A 12,948-nucleotide genomic window follows, 5' to 3' on the forward strand; every position below is an offset into this window, starting at 1 on the left:
CAAACCTTGTTCTATGCAGAAGTAACACTTTGTCTCCAAAATTAACCAAAATAGAAGAAGTTCTTACAAGAACCAATAAGAGAGCTTCACAGGGCTGAAACACACTGGAGACTGAAAATTTCAGTGTATCAATCACAACAGACAGATCTTCATGCACACAGTACATTCTACCAGCAGGCTTATTACATGAGCTCTGAATAGTTCTGTCTTGTGTTTTATTTGCCTCACAGCGTCTGACCAACCAAGCATGAACACAGTTTATTCAGCATGTAGCCACTTTTCCAGAATCTCAAGGCAGCTCAGACTTGGATATCTGGAAAAGTAACTGAGAACTGCAAATATGCATGAAATTGAATCTGCCTTTCACATGGGATGTAAGATTTGACTGAATTAGAGGAAATCCATACCTGGCATCTCCCATATTGGTTTTGGGAGGTCTTTCAGTCAAGGCAGTCATGTTCCTGGAAAAGCACTGTATCTTGTCTTGTAATAAAACAGTAGCAAACATTTTCTTTCTTTCACAAGCAATACCCACAGCCTTTGACACATGTTAATGGTTTAAACAGAACTCTTCCAGTAAACACACTGACTTGGATGTTAATTAAATTCAACATTCAAGTGTAAGTGACAACCAGATGCACTGCACAAGCCCAATACCAACACTCCCTAATTGGTTATAAAAAAATGTGCAATGTGCCACAGTTTACCAAAGCACCAACACCTATTCACTTTCATGCTGCAGTGAATTTCAAGTCAACATGAGTATCTATGCCGCTAATTCTAATAAAGTGACAGCTCACCCTCCACTGCAATGAACATTTGCACAAAAGTTGATTTATCAATAGTTACGAAGTTGAGCAGCTCTACAGAAGGTTATTTAGAATGCTAAGAGCTCTTGTAAGGAAACAGACATCTGCACACGTGGAAGAGTGAAAATACAAGATTACTCACCACTTTATTTTTTATTTACAATACAAACAAATTGACCTTGTTTGTATAAACCATCAGAACAGCTATTAAATAATAAAATGCACCACTGATTGTAACAATCAGAAAGATCAATGAGGTGGAATAGCAGTACAGGAGGTGTAATAACAAAGGGAGCAGTGTGAATGGAACAAAGGGAAAGGAAAGGCACTCACCCATCTCTGAAGATCTCAGCTAGCAGGAGCAACTCCACAAGGGAGGGATCTCCAACCAGAGATCCTTCCCCAGTGGCAGTCAGCCCTTAAATGAGGTCTAAGAGAGGTGCAGCCAGGCTCCCCCCCCACTTCTGATCACATAAAATTGCCTTCACCTGTGCTCCCAGGACTGTCCGGGTCCTTTCCCCAGGTGATCAATCAGTGGTTCAGGCCATGATTCAGCAGTTCTCATACACTGATCATTTCTTAACCTAATAAGTCTTTCTGACTGTACAAGCACAAGCTGACAGTTACTCCTGTGCTTCCCAAGTCAGCCAAGTGATCAAGAGCTCAGTTAGCATCCAGCTACAGATGCCCGTGATGCATGCAAAACTTCTGCACATGGAACTTCAGCTAAGATCAGAATACACCACAGTGGAGTGGCTCTTCCCTAACTGAGAACTACATTGACAGTGATAAAGCTGAGACAGAGTAAAATATTGTCTACTAATTGATCTGCCACCAAACCAGACTTATAAATCACTTGCCTTTGTTATTCTGCTTATTAGTGGGTGAAAGCTTTTGTGTTTTGCCATTTCTAAGATAGAAAAATAACTCCTACTTACTCTCCAAAGGATATCCTTCATTTAATAACTACCAAAATGAAACTAAGAATTTAATGGACAATGAAAACACAATCCTACTTGGTTATACCTCAGTGAGAGTAGAACCTAGACCAAAGACTATCATGGCTACACCAAGTTGTCTTTTGGTCTCAGCCACTTAGGGGAAGACACAATTATATCTGAAATAATTTTAAAAGCTCTATCTGCCAAAAGCTTCCTCTGCTGGCAGTTTTTGGTTTTACAGTGACGTTTGTCGATTTTACTTGTTTGTGTCTCTCCTCACTGACTGCCAAATTACAGAGGAAATTGCCTACAGAAAGTAAATATTAAAATAGATGTATTCAGAATGATGTCAAATGTATTAAATTTTTTTTAAAAAGTGTTTTAATCTCTGTTCAGTCAAAGAGCATTAAGGCTGAAGGTGATAACGTTTGTTGGTGAAAACTATTTTGCAGGCATCAAGCTTCAATTCTAGATTGTTACAGATAAAAAGTATTCATCTCTGCTTGTGAGAATAGGAATGTCCATGCAGAGCCATGTTACATTTTCTCACTACCTACTTCACCAGTTTTTTGGTTCATTTTTAATAGTACAACACCAGGAATTTGAGAATTACAAAATTAAGTTTTAGAACTCACCTGAATTTCTGTAACACAGTAAGATTTGCAGTCTTCAAATTTACCAAGCACAACAACTTTTATTGACAACAGTGTGCTCTTAACTAGGTGTTCAAGTTTTGGGGATTAGAAGATACGGTTAAATTCAGAATACAGATGATGAGAATTATGTTTGTAAGAAACTTGAACGCAGAAAACTTGTAAGAAACTTGTATGGATAACTAGCAGTAGCACAATTAGGCTTTGTGAATAGGAAATACTTTCACTCAGTCTACGAATGTCAGGAAGTTATTACATAAAATAAGTGTTCTTTTCAAGAGCAGTAAGCACAGACCTCTGAGGAATAGTTCTTGAGTCTTACACGCTATTTCCAGGAGAGAAGACAATACAAAACAGGACAGCAGAGAGACACACAGATGGGCACACACACAAAGAATTAGACAGTCCTCATCAACCTGGACAGCAGAGTTTCCTTCACATTGTTAACAACATAACAGGAAAGCTTTTTGTATGCATCACAGAAAAATGGAGTTCTTGCAGATTTGAAGTGACACCGATGGAAAGAGTTTCTCCTTAGTGAGGACAGTAGAGAAAAATGCATAAGGGTACTCTTCTGCAAAACAGCATTAGTGTGATTGGTCAGAATCAGTCAGTTTCTTGATGACGAAGGAAGAAAATAGTCCCAAACAGTCAGCAAAAGTCAGTGGCACAGATTCAAAAGATCTTAAAAACAAAATTATCCACATATTTAAATACACGTATTCAGAGACACTGTTAGATAATTCCCTTCCCTTCTCGTACCCATTTCAGTATTGCAGCAGCACATCACTTTCCATTTGTTCCATGTTACAATAAACACACCATCTTTCAATGCATGCCATGGTGCCATACATTTCGTTTCTGATCCCTGCATGCCATCTAGTTATTTAAGAAGCACTTAGTCGTGAATGTCCTCTGCACTTCCTCACAAATAAGTAATAAGAAATAAAGGATGTTCTCCAGCGTGCAAGGAAGACAACAATGACTGCTGCATTAGACAAAAATGTTGGTTGAGCAAACAGTATAATAAAATGCATCTTCTTCTGTATGTCCAGATGTTAGGCACAATCAAATTGTAGTTTCATTTCATTCTTAGTAGTATTCTTAGAAGGCTGTAATGCTACTGAACAGATTTCCTATGAACTCAATGCCAAAAGCACTTGTCAAAGCCACAACATATACAGCTAGATAAACATGAATCTGAGGATGGAAGTAGGGGCTATCAGATCTTCTGATTTCTGTGTAGTAATGAGTCACAAACTCGGCTTCATCCAGGAATCAATGTGGGACCATTTTAGCAACATGTACTGGAGTTATGTATCATTACTCTCTACTTTCTAGTCCAAGAGTGCTATACCTAACAAATTATTTTTTAGATAACTTGTTAGACCTAGGAGTTTATTTAAAAAAAATATGGCTTACTGCTTGAAAGACCATAAAGTGATTTAAAGAGACCTAAGGGATAATGATTTATCTACCAGAATCAACTTTCTCCTCAGACTGCTGCAATAGCAAATGGAAATGTGAAAAACAGGATGAAAGATTCAAGTTATCTGCCTAAAAAACACAAATGCTTTATCGTTTATCAAGAACGACACTTCACAACTTATCTGAACGCGGTGACATACCATAAGATTGTACAATCCACTCCCACATTTTGCATAAAGTAGTGCTAAAGGCTTAATTTTATCAGCTGGAGCCGCTATCAACGTTTTTACCTGCTGAGTCTGCAGGTTAGATGCAAGCGTTAAAAAGTAGCACCTGTGAAATTTGCAACTTAAGTAGACAAGACAGAGGAAAAAAACATTTTTCACTTCATAGATCTCAAGAATTTATATATAAGGGGATTAAGAGGAATATTTGCATTGCTTAACTTTAGTACTTCCTTTATAAGCCTCCTTCTAACAAAGGGAAGAATTCCCTTAAAGTGTCTTTCAGAAAAGAAATCCAAAGCTAAGTCCTCTAAACCACCCCAGGAAAGTACTAACCTTCCTATTTTCTCTCCAGGAGCACCAGCCTCCAAATGCTCCTTCATTAGGCAGTGCAATTCTCTTGTATTTTGTCTGTACCCAAAAGTTCTCTCACAGTTCCCCCTGATCTTAGCGATGGCTGCCAGGACCACATGCCACAGCCACGTATTCCCATCACTGCTGTTGCACTGTCCCTGATAGATGAGTGAGCCCAGTTTCAGCTAGCTCAGGGAGCAAAACTAGCTGAACATTAGCTTTACAAATGCTTAGCTTTCCAAAGCCCCTATTTTTTAATATTGGTGAGGTGCAAGTCGTAACACTGGACATTTTACAGATGAAACATGTGATTAGCAACAAGCTATCATGTAGTCTATATGGTAACAGCTTTATCGTCTTCAGCAGCAATGACAGAACAAGAAGTGACTAGATAAATCAGAAATACACTAACACAAATAACATGCATGTCTAGAAGCCAAGAATCTGCATAATGCACAGATCTTACAAAAGCAGCCAGAGTACTTCAAAAGTAATGAAGTCAATGCATGTGCTAAAATAAAGGTTCTTACCTTCTCAGCCACATAACCCTTTGAATTCCAACTGTGAATGCAACATGACCTAATTCCTACAGAATGCACTGGATATTCTGGGAAGGTGATGTTTCAAAGATCACGTCCACAGTTTATCTGAAAGTTTTACTTAGGTGCAAAATAAATAAACAAAATGGAAAAAAAATCGTTGCATGTATTTCTTACCTATTCATAACCAATGAACTGAGATAACACTACAGTTCCCATAAGAAATCTGCAGTTTAACAGAGTTAAATTGACAACACGTGAATAAGAAAAGAATTTTTTCCAAGGGAATAAAAATCACGAAGTTGTCTGAACTTCTCAGTAAGAGAACCAACATCATCACAGGCAGGAACAGCCGGGGACCCCAACTTCTTCAGAAACAAATCTTTTATGGAGTGATATTTTTGTTCTGCATGAGCTATATGGGAGCGAAGGGTTGTCTGAGGCACGGGGGGAGAAGAGCCTTTATTCAGTAGAAAATACTCTATAGTCACTCACACACAGAAAGCAACACTCACCAACCACCTGCTTTCCAGCTGTAATAACTATAAGCAGTCTAATCCAATGCAATGCCATAGCTGCTAACAGTTCTTCCTTTAAAACACACAAAAGTCTTCTTGTGCTTAATTTAAAACATTTCAAGTAAATGAAAGATGGGGCCGAGCACCGACAAGAAAACAAAACACTGAAAAACTGATCAGTGAGCAGCATTCTTAGCTTCTAACTAGGGTAAGACAGTAAAACATTATGTACCAACTCAAACTTAACCATTATGCTCATGCATGAGAAATGCGGATTAAAGATGTACAAGCTACCTTAGTTCTGGCATTTTCCACCTCTGAGCAAATCTTGGTGAAAGTTATCCTAGTTGACACAGTTTCAAGAAGAAAACTATTCTGGAGACCACAAAGGGATCAACAAATCATCAGTTTGTTCACCAAAAGGTATTTAAATACATTAGATATTTATATATGCAAAGGAATTCTGCATATACAGTTGAAAAAGCTCATACCACAATGAACTCAGCACAAACAGGGGTTTGATCTGTATGGAATCTGATTGCTTTCAGTCTGCCCACAGACTCGTTACAGCAAAAAGGCCCAGGTGAATCAAGAAAGCAGCCCCTTCAGAACTGATGCTCAGGTAAAGCTGTACGCAAAGTTGCTAAATGTTTGAGAACATTTTATTTTCATCAACAGCGCTTTCAAGATACGCAGGTGTGTGCCCTTAAGAACAGAAAACAAAAAATTCCCCTTTGAGACATCTGAAAGTCCAAGACCTTCACACAGCTTCGTAATTATTCACCATAAGACTTCTTATTAAAACTTCTATGGTTTGTTTAATCAGCCAGATAATCTTCCAAATATTAGTCAGTACTTGTCTTTGTTGTTCAAAATAGCCAGAAATAACAGAGCCTTCCACAACAGCCTTCCAAGGACTACGAGCAGGAGCACCCATTCCCTTTCTTTTTTCTTGAGTGATGTGAAAGACACACTGCAGAACTCTGGGATAAACCATCCCAATCTCCCTCCACACCTACGCTACTCCTGATCTAAGTATCTTCTGGTGATGTATGAACAGATCCTAGATAGACTATATCAAGGCTGCTCCAAAAGTAATGCCTCCTGTTTTATTATGTTGCCCCATGACATCAGAGGTGGATGTTGGTTATACAGCAGTAGAAGTTGAACCTTCCTGTCAATATTTTGTTCCACGTTGCCACATGACAGACAGCAGCAGAGCGCCTGTCTGACAAAGCAGAGTTTGACATGAAAGCGCAGATGGAGCAAAGGTGTGCAGACAAATGTGGAAAAAATTGCACCCGCTGACATTCATTGATGCTGAATGTTTATAGAGACCAAATGGTGGACGTGAGCACAGTGAGGTGGTGGGTGGTGCGTTTCAGCAGCAGCACAGCAGGCTGCCTCTGATTTGTACCAGTGTGACAGGCTGGCTTTTGTTCATCAGTAGCAAAAACGCAGAGTTAATGGTGGTGACTACATTGAAAAATAGTGTTTTGTAGCTGAGAATTTGCTCTAGCAAATAGCATTATTGTGCTCTTGGAAAATGTTGCAGTTTCCATGGAAATAAATGGGAGGCGTTACTTTTGGAGCAACCTGTGTACAGCCTTGCTGCCTCTCTAATTGCACAATAACAGTGCACTCTCATGAAACTCTCTGAAGCGGTGCACTTTAAATGTTGGCAGATATGTATCTCTTTAAACTTGCTTTGAGAAATATTGAGAGGAAGTAATATTTCAGCCAAAGATAAGCAGAGGAAGCAAACTCACATTTACCACAGCAGAGAGAGTTAAAAGTTGGATATTGCCACAGAAAAATTCTGCTCTCTCCATTCCATTTCTCTTTAGACCGAGATTGTAACTCCTCCTTCAAATCCATTTATTAGTATTATAATTACAAATCCAAATAATTAATCTGCTAAAAAAAAAAAATATTACATATTTAAAACGTTATTCTAAAGAAAGGGAACACAACTAAATCCAGTACACACGAATGAATTTCCAATAAATAGCAGCAGAATCTTTTGGAATTAGAAATGCATCATTCAACATGTAATTCATAATGGCAAATACCATGCTCACATCTAAATGTCTCCCTGTCCTTCCAACACCTCACTGCTCTATGCAGGTAGCCGATCATCTCTGAACATCAAACACAGTTGGAAATTTTCTTGAAAACATTTCCAGACCTTTATAAGTAGCAAAAGATCAGATATTTGAATTTTAAAAGCAGGCAGCATTTTCTACTACCTCCCATATCACTGCTTCTGTCAAAACATAAGAGATATCAATACCACCTTAAATATGCATTCAAGTCCTTGTAGAATGCTGAATTATAGATTTCAGCAAGTGGCATGAAAAGATTACTCTTCCATTGCTGTTAAAATAAGAAAAATCAGACAAGCTTCTCTTTCTTAATATTTGAAGATAACCATCTCCTGTTAGAGAAACTTAAAGCTATGAACTGGCTTTTTCTATTTCAAAATCATTCTGAACTACAACCATCAATCCAAAAGGAGTATATTTTCTACGTATCTTTTATTCTTCAACAAAATAAGACATTCACAGGTACTTAAATCAATTAAGACACGCAGAGTAACTTCCAGCAGCTTCCAATCTCTTCACATAAGCAGAATTTTCCTATTTTCATGCAAACAGTCTAGCATTTCAGCTAACTTTTCATAACGCAGAAGCCATCAGTGTTCGTTAGCCTCATATGTAACCAATATTCCAATCTGCAAAGAGCTCTGTGTATTCAACAGGACCATGCAAAGGCCTGAGAGACCCCTGAGCTGGAGGTCACTGCAGGATAACGTTCTCTCAAGCACAGCAGTTACCTCGTGCAAATGAGTCACTTCTCCCATCACCCTGCAAATTCTAATTTGATAATTATGGTGATTATCAGTTAGCACCTCACCACTACTTGATGACACACAATGACTTAAGGCTAGCTAGCATCTAATACTCATGTTCAACAAACATGCCATAGAGAGAGGCATCATGGCAGAAGATAACAGACATCTCCTTACTTCTATATGTTGAAGTATTCAGACTCTTACACACTAATTTTCATGACATTTCACATTCCCAGATGGACCAGTGTGGTAAGCAGGGTGAGACATGCACACAGTATGAGGGGTGTCTATGCAAGACCTGCAACCAGAAGAGCAGTGGGAGCACAGCTCTGGGCTGTGCTATGGAACAGGCCATCGCATTGCTCATCCATCAGCTTCTTCCACTATCAGAAGGACTGCACTAACTGTAGTGAGGTTTGGGGAAAAAACTGTTATTGTGTACCGTAAGCCAACATATGATTCATAATAATTAAATTTACTTGGAAAAGGAAAAAGCAATCATATAAGTCATTATAACCAATTATATAACACAACTGCTAGAGAAGACGGAGAAGCTGAAAATCTAAGTGCAAAATGAATTTACAAGTGATTTCACCTACTGTTTACCTCTAGATCTGCTTTAACACAGATGATCATTCAAGTCTAGAGAATACTCAGACAACCTGTTGGAGTTGAAAATATTTTCTTCCATTCACTTTACAGAACAACGTACTTAATCTCAATGACTGTACCTAATACATTTCCATAGCATTTAGAACTTGTATTTGAGTATACTTATGACTTTAATGCTTAAGTAGTTGTTACAGAAACATTAGCTGGTTACAGCATAGTATTATGACATTCTCATCACAGACAACTGTGGCCTGTATATTTAGAACGTTCATTTTCTCTATCACACAGTAAGATTGGAGCCATAGAATTCTTTCCTGCACAAGATCACATCAATCCAATGCGAAGCTTTTGAGACTGTACCAGAATTTCTATTTTCAAGAAGGACGTCAATAAAAATTGTCATCATCTCTCTAAATTTTGGCAATGATGAATGTTTCAGACTCCATTTGAACTCAGAGAGCAAAGAGAACCATGACTTCGAAATAAATATGACATTTGTGAAAAGCACTGAGCATTAAGACCTTCACGTTGCTTTGTGAGTCAACCAATTTTTAAAGACCTACCTGCATTTTTTGCACTATATTAAGAGGAACAACGTATTTTATTTTTTTCTTCATTCATTGCTTAATGTTTTCTAAACTCCACACCTTTACCCACACCAATATTGCTCAGAAATAACACATCTCACTCTCTTCACATCCCATCCCACCCATCCCTTGGTCACAGATGGACACAAGCCAACTTGGTGTTAGGACTTTTCTTAAGGACTTCTCTTATCCTGTAACTCCTAGAGATAGGACCAACACTATTGCATGTGCTCAGCAATCTGAAATACTCTATCAGAATATTTTTGTCATAGTTTGTGCCAAAAAAAAAAGTTTCAACTCACTTTGTGATCCAATTAGATTGTTGGATTATTACTCAGCCACAGAAAACTGTTTTACACAACATCTGCACTGCTTCCTGAATAACTTGCCCTTACAACTGCCTTAAATGAAAACTCTCTACATTTTTAATGTATGCTTCAAGAATAATCTGTGCTTGTCTTCCAAACCTAAGCGTCACGCTGGCATCTGTCAACAACCACCAAAAGGAAAAAAAAAAATTACGTGAATTGTAATTTGAGGGGAGAATTATTTCAGGTATGCCTTGTTTCAGGATAACAATATCCTGTTAGGGCTTGCAGGCCTCTGCATAAGCACTTTGGGAATGGGGATGACAGCATAAACAAAGCGCTGAAAAAGGTTTCTTGGGGTGGAGTCCATTTTTAAACACTGGATTAAAATCCTTCTGTATCCTGAGGCTCCAAACTTTTCAAAGGTGCAGCAGTAAACCCTGAGCAGGCAAACTACTGCAGACTTGGCTCTGCAACCCTCAACTCAGGAGCCCATCCAGCTATTAAAGCTGAATGCATCGTTGTTCCCTCTGAAATACCCGACAACAAAGAACTAAAAAACAAAGACCATTCCCCTACATGGATCATGAACTTCCGCTGCAATAACCAACTCCTCGTCCCACACGACACAGCCCTGCGTTGTACGACACACCACTCCAGTCAGACAATGCACACTGCAACAAAACTCAGCCCAGCAAAGAAAGTGAAAGCTGCGTTTGTTCAGCACGTTACAGCAGCCAACTGTAATGCTCCTGCCTGCCATTTATCGCCTGCTCTGTCAAAGGATTATTAAGAATTAAGCTTCGTTTGGCAATTTTTTATTTCTTGAGAAGGGAATTTACATGCACAGTGACGGACGCTTGATATTTAACGTCTATTGGTCGGCTCTGACCCTGCGTTTACAAGTGACTCATTTGACTGCAAGGATCTCTGATGTGGAAATGCTCAGATACGAATCAATTGCAGTTTTTGTCTCGGGTAAATGTTACTTGGCAATCCAAAAGAAACGAACAATGCTCGAACCAAGGTTCACATAGAATAGCACTCATATGCTTAAAGAATTCCTTTTACATGCCCTGCTTTAGTTCTAGTAGGCGGATTTATGAGTCCCCTTCTCCTAGTAACTTATCTCAGTGCAGTGTTTTTAAACACACACAACCAGCAGTTAACTCTTCTGCTGCCTGAGTCAAAAAAAACACAGAAACACACAGACAGACTGAAATAAATACAAGCGTAGATTCGGTCCTGATAAGCCATTGATTCTTTGTGGGAGATGGGGATAGAGGAAGGATAGGAGGATGAGAAAAGGAAACATGCAGATACAGTCTGCAAATCCTTGCTCCATCAAGAAAGAATCGTGCATAATGAATGACTGTTCCTGCATGAAATCAACTCCCTGCAAATTCTGCAGTTTCCCTCTGACAGGAACAAAGTGAAATGGTATATCTTTACCCGAGTAAAACTGCTTTCCTCTTGGAAGGCAGATGCAACATTTCTATAAACAAAAATGTCTCTAGCCTTACCTTGTGCCAGCGCTTGCAACATGTGGAGCTGTAGCAACAGAAACGCCCACCATCGTCGACAGAAGAAGAAACAGAAGTTTAACTTCATCATCATTTCGTCTCGCCTGCTATTCCTCCGGGCAATAATTTCACGATCCAGCTCCCTTCCAACCATCGCTGCCTCACTGATCCCCATCCGATCCGACTGCCTGCCTCTCCTGACAGCGCTTTGGTCATCGCTCACTCGGCACCCCGAGGCCAGGCTCTCTTTGGTGGACTGGGAACATCGCCAGCTGCCTTTGCCCCGGAGTTTTGGGGGAACAGAAAGCCCCACTTCACAGGAACCGAGGGCTCTTTGATTTGTGCTCACTTTGCATGCAGCCCGAAAGCAGCACTCTGTGTGCCTCACCGTATTATAATTACCCACGAAGTCAATGTTTCTTGTGGAAGTATTGACTGCACCGAAACAACCAGTCAGAAATGTGAAACACATGTTTCTCCGTGCTGTCATATCCAATGCCTTCAACAGGGAAGGAGCAAGTTTATTGGCGTCAGTACTTCAGTAAATCCGGATCCTTCGGCACATTGCTAACAGCAACACAGAAGGATGGATCCATCTCAGCCAGCAGCACACATCCCCACAGCACCTTTCATACCGCAAGGATGACGGCAACTGTTACCCCTGTGATATTCACCAAACGTAGGGAATCTTCCGGCATGTGTCCCATTCTCCCACAAAAACCTCGGAGCGGAAGGGTTAAACTCGTGTAAAGGGGTGGGAAGAAAAGCACCAACAGGGAAAAAAAAATACTAATTGAAAGTATCTCGCTCTTCCTTGCGCCGAGGATTTATTTCAGACAATTTCAAGATTAGCCATGCAGACAGGTTAGTCTCCAGATATCCCCGCCAAGCTCCGCATAGTTTATATTAATCCGATTTTCCTCTGGATACAAATCTCTCCCGTCAATAGAAGGGGCTGAAGGGTCCTCGTGAGGTAAAGCGAGCGGCTCCGGCACTGATTGCAGCCGGCCGTGCCGTGAAACAGCCGCAGGCCGGAGGCGGCGTCACCTGAACTCACGTTCAGCCCGAGGTAGGGAAAAGCTCAGCCGGTCGTATTTCCCTCCTCCTCCAAGATTGGCGCCGGTTTCCTCCTCTTCTCAGGGCGACCAAAAAAAAAAAAAAAAACAACAAGAAAATCAATCACCTCTCGCACGTAACGCGTTCTGCTTCTGCCCGGCTACGGACGCAGCAGCGGAGCCAACCCGCAGCTGGGCGGCCTCCGGGGCGGGGGGGAGCGACATCTCCCGAAACAAACAGCAACAAGGTGAAATCCGCCCGGCTGCTCTGGCTGTCGGCTGTGCTCGCTCCGCCGGGCGGCTCTTTCCTCGCAGCGGCTGTAAACACGAAAGCAAAGCGCTAGCACCGCGGCGGCGGCAATGGGAGCGCATCCAAAGGGGAAAAAAAAGAAGCGCCGAAGGTCTTCGCGTTCAAACAATGCATCGGGTATTGTTCCAGTCCCGCCTTCCGTAAAGGGAAAAGTTTCGTGGGAGATCCCCTCCCCCCCACACACACACCGAACAGAAAGGGTAGCTCTGCCGGGCGGACACCCGGGATGCAAG

At 40.6% G+C, this 12,948-nt stretch overlaps 1 protein-coding gene across 2 annotated transcripts in view; it reads right to left on the reverse strand.

Annotated features, from left to right (window-relative positions):
• The window catches only part of SDK1 (sidekick cell adhesion molecule 1), a 363,255-nt gene extending 350,331 nt beyond the window's left edge, over positions 1 to 12,924 (reverse strand). For both annotated transcript variants that reach the window (XM_042828025.1, XM_042828024.1), the window contains exon 1: positions 11,351 to 12,924. In XM_042828025.1, the coding sequence (XP_042683959.1) occupies positions 11,351 to 11,840 (490 nt within the window). In that variant the 5' untranslated portion in view covers positions 11,841 to 12,924. The remainder of the gene's footprint in view (positions 1 to 11,350) is intronic.
• Between the last annotated feature and the right edge of the window lie 24 nt (positions 12,925 to 12,948).

Source organism: Centrocercus urophasianus, unplaced genomic scaffold (genome assembly GCF_019232065.1).
Source record: "Centrocercus urophasianus isolate 14NV4802_14NV808 unplaced genomic scaffold, USGS_Curo_1.0 seq_29, whole genome shotgun sequence".
NCBI classification, from domain to species: domain Eukaryota; kingdom Metazoa; phylum Chordata; class Aves; order Galliformes; family Phasianidae; genus Centrocercus; species Centrocercus urophasianus.